This window comes from Cupressus sempervirens, chromosome 9, assembly GCF_028749045.1.
Source record: "Cupressus sempervirens isolate cs-2001-9-10 chromosome 9, ASM2874904v1, whole genome shotgun sequence".
NCBI lineage: Eukaryota > Viridiplantae > Streptophyta > Pinopsida > Cupressales > Cupressaceae > Cupressus > Cupressus sempervirens.
In genome coordinates this window covers 524,111,147-524,128,992 of record NC_143126.1, presented here as the reverse complement: position 1 = coordinate 524,128,992, position 17,846 = coordinate 524,111,147, and the positions used below count along the sequence as shown (strand labels likewise).

At 35.8% G+C, this 17,846-nt stretch overlaps 1 protein-coding gene and 1 long non-coding RNA gene across 2 annotated transcripts in view; one reads left to right on the top strand and one right to left on the bottom strand.

The window, feature by feature from the left end:
• Positions 1-6,269: 6,269 nt before the first annotated feature.
• Positions 6,270-17,846, top strand: part of LOC149539656 (uncharacterized) — a 35,043-nt gene continuing 23,466 nt past the window's right edge. The window contains exons 1-2 of the long non-coding RNA XR_016355930.1: positions 6,270-7,131; positions 9,073-9,174. This is a non-coding gene — a long non-coding RNA (uncharacterized LOC149539656). The remainder of the gene's footprint in view (positions 7,132-9,072; positions 9,175-17,846) is intronic.
• LOC149539657 (uncharacterized) lies at positions 9,796-17,356 on the bottom strand. The gene is made up of 3 exons (XM_089802605.1): positions 16,482-17,356; positions 14,517-15,355; positions 9,796-9,810 (listed from the first exon to the last, which is right to left on the bottom strand). Exons 2-3 carry the CDS (start codon positions 15,096-15,098, stop codon positions 9,796-9,798), a joined length of 597 nt encoding a protein of 198 aa, XP_089658731.1. The 5' UTR covers positions 15,099-15,355; positions 16,482-17,356.

The window sequence follows — 17,846 nt, the reverse complement described above, 5'->3', positions numbered from 1 at the left end:
TTTTTCTTTTTTATGGAAGTAGAAAATAACTTGCTTATCATTTGAGCATGTTGTTGTAACAAAATCAATTTAATTTGAGGACTAAAATGCACATCATAATATTGTCAAGATGGCCAAACCAAACCATCTTATTTTAGCCAACTATTGTTGTAATATTGAGAGCTATATATTTAATCTCTATTGTAGCTTTTGGGACCAGATTTTTATATCACATTTTTATATTAGTTTAACACTTCTGCATATAGTTCTTCCTATAGCAGAATTCTGTGTAAATTCTATGTTATTTATGGATGAATAAAATATCATTATTCTAATCGAAGGAGTGTTGAATAATATTTAATTTCATCACCAGGCGTACTGAGGAGGCAAGATCCACTTCTTGGGATGACTGGTGATTTAGTTTAGATTGTTTGTGTTTTTTTATTTATATTTGATTAATTGTGTGATTTTATTTGTGTTTATGAAATTGATATTTCATTGGTATGTTTTATTAGATTAAGCCTTGATTGTAAAGGAAGAGAATCTGAAAGTGCATCAATGCTAAAATCTTTTATTTACATATTAATGTCTGTGATAGGGGGAATATAATTTGTACAATCCTTATCATATTAAAAATTCTAATCATTTAGTCTTGTTCAAAGAATTATTCATTCTGCAAATTATTGAAGTGCTCTTATTTCACTTTCATACATTTCACTCCATTGTTCATTTCTCATCTTTTGCACGTAGCAAACCTAAACTTTCCTATCGCACTTCATTCCCTCACCTGCTAGCCAAAGTTCGTATCACATTCTTTTCTTAGTCTTATTTATTTCTGACTTCCTGTAGAAGATCAACCTCTTGTCATAGATTGTGCCCTATATTTTTTACATTATTATTAAACATTTTAGAATATTAAGGGTATGATTCTTATTTCATAGTAGTGTGTTTTTTAAAGTATTGAAGTGAAATTAATTTGGTGTGATTAGAATTATGGGTTGTGTAATGTAATCAAAAGATTGTGTCTATTTGTTATTACTAATTAGAAAGTGATTTTATCAGCAATATTGAGTGGGTAATTTTCTAGTCCTTAGAATAAGTTTTCTTTAAGAGTTTTAGTTTAGCTCCTATCATCAGGAAGTGCCAGTTCTATTTTGGTTTGTTGTAGCTTTCCTTCCATGTGTTCTAGTTGCATCCATCCCCACTTGGAATTATATCTTCATCCCTTCGAGAGATAGACACTATACCTTTCATCAGTTTACGACCTCAGATTGATATTTAAATGTAAGATTAACTAGTTCATAATCTTATCAATTATCCTTAATATTTGAACCACAATTGGTCCCAACAATTAGCATAAAGGAACAAACATAATACATACTTACTAAACCTTTAGATAAGGACACTTTTGAGTATTGCAGAGGTGTGCTTGGGGTTATGCCCCAAACTTCTTTAGAGTAATTGATGCAGGATTGCATCAGTCCAATATATCCAAAGCTTATTCTTACATTTGAACTCCATGTTTGGTGATGCTTGATTTGGGGGAGTAGTCACTTTGGATATAGTTATTGAGAACTCTTCAATAATGTGTTGTATAACAATATCTTTTGGCACTTGGCAACTTTTTAAGATTGTTTTAGAGATGATCAAACTTTGAGAATTGACATAAGTCATTGATGTCAATGGGGGATACTAATACACGAAAAACCTTATACACCCATGGGGGAGAGTAATGTATGTTGGTGAATGAGGGAGATTCATATGTGTAGAGAGTATACAAATTCTATTGATATTAGTAAACACTTATTGATGTCAATATAGAGTTTGACATTCTTGGCACTTCTAGTTTTTCATCATATGTTGCCACCAATACCAAAAGGGGAGATTGTTGGCATGAATTCTAAGATTATTTCTTTGGGGAGTTTTTTGGCATGTTCAAAGATATGATTGAGTACTTATGGGTTGCATTCATGGCTTGGTTCATCATTGATGTCAACATATATGCTTTTTGGTTGGAACATTCATAGTTGTAGAGAGAGGTTTGGTTAGTGCAGTCAGAGATTGTAGTGTTGTGTTATATGGGGTTAGTAGAGTGTTATTGGATATGAATTGATGATGTATCTATGTTCATGAAATGATTATGAAGTTTTGAGTGAGTTATGATAGTTTTATTGAAGATTGTTGTAGGCTAGTGTGCAGAGAACATAATACTAGTATTTGAGTTGTATCTTTTTGGTGAGGTTGAAGCTTATTCAACAAGCTAGAGTTTCAGTTAGAAACATGGTTAATGGTGATGTGTTTAAGGTAGAAGAATATATTGATCATTTTGTGAAGGTCGTTGAAGTGTAACATGTCATATGTTCACTATCAGGCTGACTATATTGGAATTTGTTTTGAATGTATAATTGTATTGTAACGTGTAATATAATATCTTGTGAAGGTCCTATACTATTCATTGTATATTGAAGAATCTTCAAGGATTATTCAACTGGGCATAAAGGAAAGATATTTTTGTTGGTTATAAGGAAAGATGCTATTATGTATGAGCACTATATTATGAGAGCTTTGGGTGAAAATTTGATGAGACCAGAGTAGATGATGATGTTGATGATGTGTTGAGAACTTCAAATGAATTTGTATTGGAAAAAAAATGTTGTATCATTTAGTTCACCTTGTACATGTTATCTTGAGAATTATTATGTGAAGATAGTTTTGAAGCAATTTGGATAGTGGGTTTTGTTGAATTCCTATCAACTCCTAATAGGGTTGAAGAGACTCCTAATAGGGTTAGGATCTTCTAACATGAATTCAAAGTCTTCCTACATGGATTACATGTAATAATTGTATGTAATTGGCTTATAAAAAAGTCTTATTGTTTCATAAGGAACTTTTATATTAGTACATCATCCTGTGGTATCTTTCTCACCGGGGTTTTCCCTCTCATCAAGGGTTTCCCTAGTTAAAAAATATTGTGTCATTGTGCATGATTTTGATTTTATGTTTGGTGCATCTATTGGTCACATATTTCAGATTTGATAAAGTTTATTTAAGTTGGTTTAAATGCATAGTTGATTCACTCCCCCCCCCTCTTAGTTGCATTGGTGAGCTTTACTTTCTAACACAATCTTGTCAGAGGTCAATATAAATTATCATCAAAATTCTAACATCTATTGTGTCAGATTATTGATAATCACCCAATAAAATCATGATGATAATGTTGCAATGTTTCCCCATTGTTACACCCAAGTTTTGAAAAACATGTCATTAGAATTCAGATGTATATTTCATTGACGACGTGATGGCAAGGTATTTGTTTAAGATTCTAATGAAACTTGAGTGATAACAAGATGCTTGGATGTTCATCACAAAAACAAAAGATAGACATCAAAAGTCCAATGAAAGTTCATAAAAAAAGTGCCAAAATGTGTTGGTGTGCCTATCTCTCTCATTAGTAAGATGTTCCACTCTCCATACTTGGCATATCCATCCTTGCCAAAGCAACTTGTCTTTAGAGAGTACATTCATTTTTTCTGTAATCTTGTACTCCTTTGATAATTATGTTTTTTGATCTAATTTGCCTTTCTTTGATATATTTTTCTTTTAAGCTACTAACATGAGTGTTTTTTTCTACTTCCATATTATAAGAGTTGTTAAGGACCCGTGTCCATGTTTTAGATTTTTTTTTAAAGAACCTCCTTGCTTTTCCTCACTTTCTTTCACTCCATAGTTATTTTCTTGGTCAAGCACTTTCCCTTTAGCTTCCTAAACTTCACAATTCAACACATTTTCCATTGTTGAATCTTTCATGATCTAACATTCCATTTGCATGTCTTATTATTCTTTCTTCCCTACCAAAAAATAATCTTGCAACAATGTCATTTGCTCCTTAAGAACCTTATTATTTTCTTCTATTAGCTAATTTTAAACAATTAAAGCACGACGCAAGAAACTAAGTGAAAGCCAAATAAAACTAAAATTTTAAAATATTTCACAGTGATAAGAACAAATTGTGTATCCTCCAAAATTATCTTTGAAAATTGAACAAACATCCACTTGTGGCCCTAAGAATTCTCATATACACACTCTTTGGTGATATGGAAATCAAATCCAAAATAAATTTGCACGACACTCCCTAAGATGTAAATTATTAAAATCCAAATTTAACTACTTAGTTGTTTCAAGATATGTATTCTTCAAGACCCCTCTAGAACTCGTCATATCACCTTCTTGAATTGATACTAGATCTCCTTTTGGGAAGCTTCCTCTAGGAGAATCCATTCATTTAGTTCAATAAACATGTATGTCAAACAAATTCACCTAATTCCAATACATGTGTAAGATATCATTAAAAAACAATTGCCCTCTTGAAATTAATCTAAAAGTGCACATTCAAACTTCAACAAACCTTGTTTGCTTTTGACTTTGAACAAATATCAAATTGAACTATGAAGCCCTATAAATAAACATAAGAGTACATTCTCGTGAGGCAATCACATGAATAATACCTTTTCACTCAACCCTTAATTGGTTTTGAAATTTGAATCTCCAAAGTAGGCAACTTGATAAAGTTAACTTTGCACTTGAACAACAAATTATAATAGTTAGCATTCACTTTTGAGATTGTAAAAATACCAAATGAATAAATGGAGCTCTACAAATGAACACAAGGGAACATTAAGATAGTGAGAACTATAAGCGACAATACTTTTGAAATGGCAATAATCTAGTAGTGAAATTCAAACCCCTAAAGTTGATCAACTTGCTAGAGACAACAAGGTGTAAACATAAAACTCCTCCAAGACCTTGGAACTTGCTGCTCCAAAACATATCAAATATGGCTTTCAATAGAAAACTGGACATGTGAACTCAATTATAGCATATAAGTGTGATCTCAAAGTGGTTTTATATGAGGATCACACAATTTCAAGATATACACCTTAAAAGTGGGCTATCCAAGAAGATTTTGCAAGAGTATTTTTGAGTGTTACAACTAATTTGATCATCATATGCATATCAAAATTTGCAAGATATTTGAGTGCTAGCAAGATCATCATTATCTTTCCCTAATTTTGGATTCATGTTGGAAATTGGGATGATTCCTTTCCCTAGGATGACATGTTAAAAATCCCTTTCTAGATATCGACACCATCGTGACCAAACGAGCTTAGACATAAGAGCCTCCATAGTTTTCTTTGTTTCCTCGATATCAACTAGCATTACAAGAAACATTGAAGCTACGTTGAAGTTCATACAATATCAACTATTCCCACTCCAATTTTCATCACCCAAATCCAATCTTAACACATGGAACACTTCTCTTGCTTTAGTTTCAAACACCTCCATTAGTCTCCTTTTGGAGACATCACCGTAGAACATGACTTGTCTCTTCTACGCCCTTATATAGATAGTGTCCATGTTTTCCAATGTTTGTTACACTAGTTTACACCATTTTCTTATTGCACTACTATAAACGAACATACTCTCCTTAATTTCTTTTCCTTGATTCATATATATTGTTTTGTCACCCGATCTCTCTAAGCATGGTAGCTCAAGCTGTTTTGTCATAAATATTGATTACAACATAAAGTGTGCTAGTTGTTTAGAGACATTGTGTCCTCTTCCACTACTATCAAATCTATTACTACCTTTGTAAATGCATCTGCAACACCATTCCCTTCTTGATATACATGTGATACAATATATACTCCAAGTTATTAATCTATTTCATAGTTTTAATTCACCAACCAATCTGAAGTCCCAATTTCACGTATCTTGCTTGAATAACATATGCAATGAGTTGTGAATCTTCTTCCAAATGAATTCTCTAGTATTTTTATTTTGTTCTCATTCCTAGTCCCATCAATGTCACTTGAATTTTCACTTAATTATTTGTTGCTCAACCAAACCTCTCCCCACCATCCTTAGAACCCGTCCTTCATGGTTTTTGAGCACATGTCCAACATCAACTCACTCTAGATTACCCCTAGACACCTCATCAATGTCAATTTCAATCCATCAATCATCGAAAGGATTCCACATCTTTTGATTCTAATAGACATATTAACCTATCTAGCCCTATAAATGAGAGACCACTATTTTAATATTAGTAATAGCGATTGGTTAATATTATACTAAATGCATATGATTTATAATTTGACTAAATAATACATTATCTAATAAGTATTTATCTCACATGCATCAAGATAGTAACAATTGCTTTTAATAAGCCTCTTGTATTTTAATAACTTCTCAAATGAAAAATATAATCTTTTGAAATACATTACGTAAATAATAATAATAATAATAAAATAAAAATATTGCATTTTACCCAGATTCTAGATGTAGAGGGCATTAAATTTTGCCTTCAATAGATTTTACAACTAGTACCAGGGGAGCCGAGCGGGCCTCAAATGGTAGTAAAATTACAGCCATGAGATGCAAGGAAATCAATGATGGTCCTTATTTTACTCTTTTAACCTTCAAGAAACATGATTGGATTTTTCCCTCAACGGTACTCAAACCAGAGCCACCGGATGAGAGAAAATCGAGGGCATACATGGAATGCTCAGTTTAAATAAAAAACATGCTTGAATTTTTTATGTGATACCGTTTAAAAAAGATGCTTGGATTTTTTTCTCAACGGTACTCAAACCAAAGCCAGCGGATGATATACACTTGAGGGTATATATGGATGGAATCGTTAGTTTTAAAAAGCAAGCATTGATTTTCAAAAATATGCAACGGTACTCAAACCAGAGCCATCGGATGAGAACAAATCGAGGGCATACACGGAATGATTTTTTTTCCCATATAACCGTTTTAAAAATCACCGTTTCACTTTCTATTTATGGACAATGTATTTGGAAGCAGGGCACATTGTTCCCTATTCCCTTTTCTTTTAGGTCTTGTTTGCCTTCCATTGTGATTCTGGCATGGCCATGCCTTCTTTTATGTTTTCATTTAGTTTTTGTGTTTGGATTTTTTCTTTTCAGTTTTTCTACTTCTTTTTGTGTATGTTTGGCTGCATTTTGAATGGGGCAACAGCGAGGAAATGCTGTGCATCATCAGAAGTGGAGGAATCAGCGGCACCGCATCCTTCTCAGTATAGTGCTGTGAAAGCTATCTTTGGTTTCTCTCTTGACAGGGACTCAGGTAATCATTTGATTGTACTAAATAGTTGATTGATATAGAAATTAAATCTATGAATAGATGTGTACAAGTCAGGCTTCTTTAGAGCAGGAGAATTATATTTGCATTCTATGTAATCTCTTTTATTTCGCCTCATTGGTCTCACATTTTTCCTTTAATTCCTTTGAGTTTGGTATATTTCTGTCAAATTGTTGTTGCTTATCTCAGTGATGTTCCATTCTTTGCTTGATCTTTTTGTTAAAAAGAAATTTGTAATCATTGCTTGTTCTCAGTTTCTTCTAACTTGGGTTATAGAGTCACCAAGTGCAGAACAGAGGGTAGCATGCACGATTGTAGGTATATTTTTCTTTTTGTTTCATGCACTTTAACTTTATTGATTCTGCAGCTAGTCCTCTCCTCCCTGTCTTTCCTGAATGGACTGGATAGTCTATTCAATACAAGTTCCAGTTTCTAATTTCTGCTATATAAACTCAATATTGTTGACAATGAAATAGCGACAACAGTGCCTTCCTAACTTTCCTAGCCTGTTTGCCATTTATGATTTATCTGATGCATGTAAGAGTAGTCCTGTGTTGAGATGTTTGTTGAAGGCTTTTAATTCGTTCAATTTAGCCTATTTGCAGGAGGATAATCTTTTCTGTTTTGCCTCTTTTTTCCGCACACTTTTCTGATTTTCTTTTCTTCCTTAGAGATGGGGATATTTTTGTCAAGTTATTGCTTATCTCAGTGATGTTGTAAAGCTTCTGATGTCGACTAAGAACCTCAATATTGCTGAAGATAACATGGAGACAACAATTGTATTCTTTCTACTTTGCAGGAGGTTTCTCTTTTTTGTGTTACCTCTTTTTTCTCTCGTTTTCCTGATTTCCTTTGTTCCTTAGAGATGGGGATATTTCTGTCAGGTTATTGCTTATCTCTGTGACGTTCTATTCTTGTGCTTGATGTTTACATTCTTGGAAGTGTTTGCAAACATTGCTTGTTTTCATTTTCTTCTCACTTGGATTATGAAGCCACCAAGTGCAGAACAGAGGATACCATGCATAATTGTAGGTGTATTTAACTTTTTTTCACATACTACTTTGTTGACTATGCTGCTGCTAGTCCTCCATAACTTTCTTGAATGTACTGGATAGACTATTCAATACAAGTAACAGTTTCTCATGTCTACTATAGAATCTCAATGAGATGACAATGTCTTCCTAAATTTCCTAGCCTGTTTGTAATATATATGATGTATATAAGAGTTTTTCTGTTTTGCAAGATATTTGTTGAAGGCTCTTAATTCAATCAATTTAGCTTATGGCCTGTAGCTTTTTCCATTTCTATCTCTTCTTTCATTCATGTTGTGGGGCATTCTATCATATGACCATCCTTTTGCATTGCATTATAATCAATCTTTGCAGTTTTTCTTAAGTTTGCCACTATTTTTGTTGTCATGTAAATATTGACCAGGAGAAAAACAAATCTGCCTGCGAATGACCAGTTCATAGGGCAGGTCAAATTTTAGTAGATAGTGCATTGGTGGTTAAGTTATTTCTATCTCTTCTTTGATTCATGTTGTGGGGCATTCTATCTGATGACCATCCTTTTGTTGCATTTTAATCATAATCTTTGCAGTTTTTCTTTAAGCTTGCTACTATTGTTGTTGTCATGTAAATATTGACTAGGAGATAAACAAATCTCTGTCTGCAGATGACCAGTTCATAGGGTAGGTCAAGTTTTAGTAGATAGTGCATTGGTGGCTAAGGTATTTCTGAATTAGATATACCATTTAGTAGATAGTGCACGGAAGTGGGTGTTTATCACCTTACTTTGTTGATGACGACTATCTTGTTTCCTATATAGTATATGTATCAAAATGAAATTGATTATTTTCATTTTTAATACATCTTTATTTGCAACAGAATGAGAGTGGGTTTGATGCATTTTTCTTTCATTGTGCAGCAATCTTTTCAAGGAGTGTTATGAATAAAAGGAAACCATGATCCCTTTCTTTTTGTGGAAGTATGCGAATAGAGATGGGCTGTCGTATGCAATGGATACAAGGTATTGTTTCTACCCTCATTACTATCATGAAAGATAATTTCACGTTTGCATACATATAGAGTTTGAACTCTAAAAATGCCAAATTTTGTATCTACAATTTTTTTTAGGATATAGAGTTTCAACTATGCAGTCTGTAGACTGTGTGCTATTTTTCATGTCATATTTTAGTATCCTCTCTCAATTTTCAAACTTTGACATGACTTCTATATTCATGGATCCTATACACTATTTGATCAAGGTTCAAATTAGTGAAAACTTAATTTTAGTAGAGACAATAGATATAACAAATTAGAACTATCACGAAGCATTTGCTGGTTGTCTGTTAGGGAACTTTCTGATAAATACCTACATCTCACATTATTTATTTTCAAATAAGTTCAAACTAATTAACTTGAAAGAGTCAGTCTTGTGTGGTTTAATATTGTCAGACACTAGAAAGAAGCAAAGAAGTCATTTGACAAAATATTTCTAGGAGCGTATGATAAATTTACTATTTATTATACTGTGGTTAATTTTCACACATCATGATATATCCCAACATATCTTTTCACAGCATAATTCCTGATATTTTCTTGGAAATATTGTGAATTTTTCAAAATATCAGTGGTGCATACAAATCAGTTAAACTGCAGGCATCTGCAGTGCAAGATAACACTGCACTCTATGTAACCTTTTCTGTGTTACCTCTTCTCACCTTTTCCTTTTGTTCCTTAGAATTCGTGGCATTTCTGTCAATCATTTGCTTATCTCAGTGATGTTCTATCCTTCTGCTTGATAATTTTGTTAGTTAAAGGGAAATTGCAAGTGTTTGTAAACATTGATTGTTTTCAGTTTCTTTCAGTTGGGTTATGAAGCCAGCAATTGCAGAGCACAACAAATAGGTCATTTGGGTTATCCCACACTGAAAGCTCATATGGATTGCAACGTAAATCCAACATGTGAACATTGATGTTCAGATCAGATAGCTCTTGCAACTTTCTTCAACCTTTGACCCTAAACATTCAATGCAACAGAAACTATTTAATGCACCTTTATTGCAATAATTGAGGAAACTCAAATTTCCCTTGCATCGATTAATGAGCCCAATTCATGAGCAAATCTTTCAAACTAATCCTTTTTGAGTGATACTAAGAAATCCACCAACCTTTCTCATTATTTATGAGAACTCACATCTAATTTCTATGCATCTCGAATTGAGACTTAAATTTGTCCCAGACCATCAATATTCTTAATGCTACTATGATGAGCTATCTGTCTTATTTTCATGTTCTGCAAGATTACTAGATTGTAGATTAGATTGAATCTAGTGCTTCTTTGAACTCGTGTTTTTTGAAATCAGACACGCTGTAAAGTAATTCAAGTCCTGCCATTATAGTTTTGTGCAATGTCCCCTTTTTGAAATAGGATTTAATAATAAACTAAGTTACCAGATTCCCTCCAGGAACCCTCAAAATCTAGTTTGATTCTGTACAATGTCTGGTCCTGTAATGTCCCCTTTTTGAAATAGGATTTAATAATAACAAAGTAACCAGATTCCCTCCAGCGCAACCTGCAAAGTCTAGTTTGATTCTGTACAATGTCTGATTCTTGTCAAATTCGCCCCAAATTTGCTTGCAGAGCCCCAAATTCCCTACCAATTCATTCTATTAGGGGAACCTAGTCAGGATTTGAATTTGGAAGAATTTGCTACACAACAGTTGAACTTGGGCCAAATTTGTTCTCAAAAGAGTTTTCTTGACTTTTTTCAAGGGGTTTGTTTGCCTAATTTGGTCTATTTGACCCTACAACTCTGAAAAGTGGCCACTGAGGATGATTTTTATGTTGTTTATGCATTTGTGAATGAAAAAGAAAACTTGCTTATGTTGGAAATCCAAAATGACCTATGATATCTTTGGATATAGGGCTTAAAACTTGAATCTTAACTTTTGATCTAGCTAAGTTAGAAATCCTCTAACTAATACAATATGAAATTTTGGATGACCCTACAATCCTAAAAAGTGACCACTAGAAAGGCTAAAAAGGATGATTTCTATGTTATTTGTGCATTTGTGAATGAAAAATCAGAAATGCTTATGTTGAATCTTAACTTTTGATCTAGTTTGCTTAAAAATCCTCTAACTAATGCAATATAAAATTTTGGATGACCTTACAACCCTAAAAGGTGACCACTAGAAAGGCTAAATAGGATGATTTTTATGTTATTTGTGCATTTGTGAATGAAAAATAGTACTTGTTTATGTTGGAAATCCAAATTGACCTACGATATCATTGAATCTAGGGCTAAAAATTTGAATCTTAACTTATGATCTAGCTGGTTAGAAATCCTCTAGCTAATACAATATAAAATCTTGGATAACTATACTTATCCTCCGCTGATTTCTGTCATTCTCAAACACCCTTGATTTTCAAATGCATTCCATGCATGTGACCAAGCAAGTGTATCATGTTGTCTGTAGCATAGTGGTGTATGAACTTATTTGTTGTTGCATATAAATGCAAATATATTATTATTAAAAACTTATGTTTAAACCCAAATTTAACCCGAACCCACCTCCAATTTTGTATCGAATTTCAAACCTGAATCTTCAATGCGACAGTGAACCCAAATTCAAACCGACAACTAAGATAATAAATAGTAATTAATAAAATCAAAATCAAAATAAATAAATAATAGAATATAATTAAAAGTTAAGTTTAATGAAAGGTCAAGTGGCATGTAGTGATGAAGAGTTGTGATTCCCTCAACAAAAAGATATAAATGGGAGAAAATTTCATTTGAAAGGGAGATGGATGGAGCAAGGAAATTTGGAAAATGAAAGAACTCAGAAGTAATTTTGAACTAGATTAAGATTAGTTATGGAGCAATTCATATGTGGATGGGACACCACTCTTGGGAAGATATATCAAGATCACTATTGGATAGATATATCAAGAAGTTTTATAGTGCATTTGAGGGGAGAAAGAGTTTATATCAGACTTCATTTGCAAATCTGCAAATGAAAAGATAAAAGGGAAGATCATAAAAGAAGGTTGAAGGCATAATTGTAAGAAGAGTTAGTAGCAAAATTGCATGGAAGAGTATATGCAAATATAAACGAGGAATATTTGCAGACATAAAAGAATATGCTGATGCAAAATGAGAAAGGAAGTTTATGTTGAGACTTAAAGGATACGTGAATCAAGAAAGAATGTAGAATTGTGACTATGAAGGATTGTGATTTTTCAAAAGGTTTGTAATTATGAAGAGTTCTTACTTTTTGAAAGGGTTGTAGTAATTAAGAGTTGTTACTTTTTGAGAGGGTTGTGACTATTTGAAAGAGAGAATGAAAGATTGTTACTCTTACAAAAAGGCAAATATGATGAAGAGGTGTGACATCACCCTTAATGGGAAGATATAAAGGAAAAGGAGTAGAGAAGATCTAGAATAGATTCAGAGCAGATGTATATAGAGGGATCTGAAAGAAGAGTTCAGATGGAAAGAAGAAAACAGGATACGTAGATGTAGAAAAGATGTGCAGATCTTAAATGGTGACCCTCACTTGTAAAATAAAAAGGGTAGATCATTGCAAGCAAACAACAATCTATGAATCAACAAAGGTTGAATCAATCAAACATCAATTCAACAAACTGTTGATGCGAGTTTTGTGTCACTACATAACATATTAGTAATTGGATGCTTGATACAGAATATCAAATACACAATTCCTCTCTTGAAAAGTTATCTCTCATGGGACATGAGTATAACTCCAATGTTCCTTACACCGTTGGATACTCGCTCAGTTTTATCAATGTGATTTGCTGGTAATCACATAGGCGGCCTTACGTTTTCTTGTTTGAGAAAAATTTGGATCTTGGTGAGAAAATGGAGATGGTGGTTCGGTGTGAATGCTAGATGATGTTGATGGTGCGATGATGGCAATGTAGGGTGAATGGCGATGGAAGGTGAGAATGCCGATGTTTTGGTTTACTTCTCTAACTAACCTCTTCTAAGCATGAAATTTGGCTGCTCAACTACTCCTACTCCTAAGAATGGAAGGTTAGCAGATGGACGGGGATCGAATCTAATGAAGGCTAACCAGCGGCCCTACCTCCATAGATGCAACGCTTCAAAGGAAAGTAAACTAGATCACCACACAAAGCCTCCCAACCAGCCGCTAGGATGCTAGTGGCCTAGTGTTGACCCCTATCAAACATCTACCAAAGCTACCATGCAACAATCCATTTTATTTTACTCTTACTCTAACAACTTGAAATGAAATTGCTTCAACTTGAAAAGAAAATTTAACTATGTGGAAGTAGAAAACATGCAATAACACCCAATGTTCTTAGTCAACATGCAATGAAAAAGAGAGCACTTTGGTATTATTTTCGCAACAATTTCTCCAACCCCTCCTCCTTTACAAATGAGAGCCAATGGCCTTATATAGAGGTCCAAAATACAATGGACGGTAGAGATCAAAACAAGATCGACGATCCAGATTGGATCCAAAAACCCTAATTAGGGTTGCCACCCCATCGGCCAATGAGAAGATGCCACCTCATCAATGGACCAATGAAAAAAGTACAAAAGTGGCAACCAATGAGAAGGCACCAAAATGGTGGCCAATCAGAAACAAACACTTGTCCTATTCTAGAAGAAAGAGAAAGTTGCCACTTGGGCTTACATAAGATGATCTTCTACTATAATTCTTCCTTTTTCTTTTGTTCTTTTAGCTAAGGCAATGGACTTAGCTAGCCTTTCGTTAACTTCTTCCATAGGAGGACAAGGTGTGTGCTTCGCTCGGAGTTCTGCTGACTTTGCCACGCTGTTTGCTGCTTGTAGTATCCTTTCGTGATCCTTCTCATATTCCTTTGCAAACCCAATAAAAGCATCGAGTGAGGAAAGGGTGTTCAGATGTTTCCTTTTGACGGCAGCCTTTCCTAACTCATCCAAATCCTGTCTCACTGACATCCTCCTCTCTAATACCCTCAAAATCAAGCGCCACCCCAACGTCGCTCATCATGGTCGAAATGGAAGTGTCGACACTTGGGCCGTGTTGTGCAATCTCATCATGAATTTCCTCAAGTGTTCTGAATCTGGTAGTCAATGCGACATACCAAGATTCAACTATGCTCAATCCTCTCTCATCAACCAACCGGGCTCTTTCCAAATATGCCTCCGGTAGCCTAATGAACGCCTGCAGCCTAGGAATAACCAAATCCTTGATGGGAAGAAAATTCTTCCATTCCTCTTCAAATAATCTGAATTTATTTCTAACAGTCACCAATGACTGGAATGTTGAGATGAAGGAAGGCAAGAAATTTCGCCCATCTTGGATTGTATCATAGATCCAACCCCTTACTTCATGTAACTGAGCTGATACCTCTTCTGAATTGCTCCCACTGTCTTGAGGAAGGGCTGCCTGATGCAGCTGTTGGATTGGCTGGCAATCTCTCCAATATTTGTTTTCGGCCTCCAACTTTACTATCCTTTCGTTTGCCTTCCTCAATCTTTCTCTGATTGATGCTATGCCTTCCTGAACCTCCTCACATTCCATATCATCTGTATTTCTTCCCAAATTATGTTCTACTATTTCGTACTCCTGGGCTGCAATCTCATCCGCTGCCTTATTGACTGTTGGTATAGCAATCTGAACCCTTCGGTGACCATCACTGTTGCTTCTGATTACCCTTGCCACCATATTTGCCATCTGTTTTTGGTTCTCGCTATCATCCTTTTCTATTAGTCCTTGGATATCATCAACTGCGTGAGCCATTACCACCTCGCCTCTCGGCATAAGCATTTGCCTTAACCATAGTGGTGCAGTGCATCTCCCCAAATCCGGATTCGGTTCGACCAACAAAGCATCACCAACGGCCTTAGACGCTTGACTTATCTCTTCAATATCAATCGGCCCATCTTCTTCTCTACTAGTTTCTGCCATATTTCCTTGCTGGTTCTTCGAGAGAGGGGAGTACTCCGTACTTTCACTGTAGCCACTTGATTCCGAATCAGAGCTCACCTCCACTGCGGCCCCTTTATCACTCGAATTGACCTCTTGGCTTCTAGCCTTAGTTATACTCTCCCTTGACGGCGCTGCCCGCTGTCTCTTGGCTGGAGGTTCCGAACGTTCTTGGCTTTTCTCTACCTCCAAAGCCCTCTTCTTGCTATTTCTAACTGCCTCCGATTGCCGGCCACTTCCTTCACCCTTCTTTCCGAGTGATTCTACTAGACCTTCCTTCGGTTTCATCATCTCATAAGTAAGGAGAACCTTTTGTCTTTGTAGCTTTCTCAACTTGGCATTATACCACGACTCGGTATGCAAATCAACTGTCCTTGTGACTGCCTCCAAGGAAGGATCCTGATGATCGTCCCAATCCACTGGATTCAACTCTGTTCCAACTACTGTCTCATAGTCTTCTCTCAACACACTACGATCATCCTCCAATTGATCGGGAATATCAAGGCCTCTCCATCTGATATCTCTCATCATGTTCACCGACAATCTCGAGAAAGCTAGCTTTCTCACGCGAAAATCATCCTTTGCATTGGCCCAAAAGTCCTCTATAGTGGGAACATGCTTAAATTCGCTTCCATGAGATGCCTTGATAAGACCAACAGGGTCGAATCCTTGCCTTGCTCTGTACCATCCTAGATGATACCACTCCAATTCCTTTTCCGCAGCCTCAAAGGTGGCCCGATTTGGGCAACTATCATTGCCAATTATAATTGAGAAGGAAACGCCTGTTTTCCCCTCATTCCTCATTACTCTATCATAGTGCTCAAGCTGCCTAGCCAATTCCATCAAAACTACCTTGTCGGGCGGGTATCTTGGAAGCCTCTTGGGACAAACTGTACTTCCTGCCACTCTAATGTATGTGAATTGCGGGAATTGGATGAACCAACTCCCAAACTTCTTAATCCTTGCTTCTGCTTCCGATGAAAGTCTCTTAGCAGGCGCCCCTTGTAATACCCTTACTGTCTTCATGGCGAATGCATCGCAAAACATCTTGTAATCCTTGTTATTGTGCAAATGAAGCTGCGGATAGCATTCATGCACCAAATATTGCCCCGGCCCATTACCAATCTCTCCTAAGGCCCTAAGTCCCGGACTCTCATACAATCTAGCGATTAAGTAAAACAGATAGGATCCCATGTAGAATTGCCTTTGGTTTTGAACTGTTCTAAGTTGCAACTCTAAATTTTCACTTATGATCCTAGCCCAATCAAATTTTCCTTTTCCCTTTTCAATTTCATCAATGAAGAAGTACATCCAGTTTTCGAATTGCATAGCTTGAGCTAGGCCCATGATCCGGCTGAGAAGAACAATGAGATCGCCATATTCCGGCTTGAAATCTGCCACTGTAAGCCTTGTTGATTTGTTAACTCCTTTCCTTCCTTCGTGTATCCAATTCCGCTTTAGATGTGAGAAGTAGGCCTCTTGGTTACCTTGAAATGATTTGGCCGCCTAATCCACCATTACAACTGTCATGCCCTTGCTCTGAGGAATATTAAATGTCTCTTCAATTGCTTGTTCGCCAATGTTGGCCAACACTCTCTTCCCTTCGCCAAAAATGATGGATTTACTGTCTAGATCAAATCTGGATGCACACTCCATAATCAATTCCGGACAAGGCAAAGTAGGAGGAAAAGCTGCTGCATGTACAATTCCGCTCTTGTATATCCTCTTTGCCAAGGGGGATTGTCCTTCCTTTAGTCTGTCCCTCATCCGTATCATGTCCACTGTAGCGATATTAGTATCGGTTATTTTCTTCATTTTCGAGAAGAAGGAAGTTTTGGGCGTCATATCCTCTTTGTCTTTCTTAGCGTTTGCCCGCTTGGGATTCTTACTTGCACTATCATCCTCCATGCTCGTCGCCCTATTACGGGATGGTAGAGTGGTGGACCAAAAGGCAAGAAGAACCAAGTAGTGCAATTCTTAGAAAAGAGCGAAAGAATGGATGTCAGCTTAAGCACTCCTTGCAACTCTAGATGATGACTTTCACCTTAACTAATAATCTTACAGCAACTTTTCGGAACCCGGGATATGACATCAAAGAATTACAAATCCCTTTGCAAATTAGAAAACAAAGCCTCTAAGCTTATCCAACACTTGCCTTCTATGCAAAAATCAAACTTTCATATGTATCTCTTCTCCCAACAAAATTGCCCAAATCTGATATAAAAATTGCAGCCCCTCTAGAAAATCAGAATTTTGTCTCCCACAAATTTCGGCCCCCACAAAATTCGGCTAAGCATGAAAAAAAATCTGCCCTTCCACAAAATTCGCCCAAGCAAAGAAGGAGCAAAATCTGTAAAATCTGCCACCTAGGGCACAAATCGCAGCCCACAAAGTGGAGCAAAAATCCCCAAAAACGCAAAAAATCTGGCCCTTAGACAAATCGCCCAAGAATGGCAATGGAGAAATTGCCCAAAAATCGCCAAAAAACTGCCTTCCACCAATTTCGCCCAAGTCTGGAAATCTGCCCTTGCTTCAAATTCGCCCAAGCATGAGGAGCAAATGAATTGATGAAAATGAAATGGAAGGGGACTCCCTTTATAGCAGCTTTCACCTTCCTCCCAGGCTGGCCGACTTGGTCCTATAGAGGAAAAAAAAAACCAAAATTAAAGCTAAGTTAGTGGCCCACTTTAAATACTTTGCCAAAATTTTAATTTTCTAAAATGAAAACTG

Excerpts from the sequence above, each read along its gene's own strand:
- LOC149539657 (XM_089802605.1), bottom strand. The coding sequence starts at position 15,098 with ATGGCAGAAACTAGTAGAGAAGAAGATGGGCCGATTGATATTGAAGAG.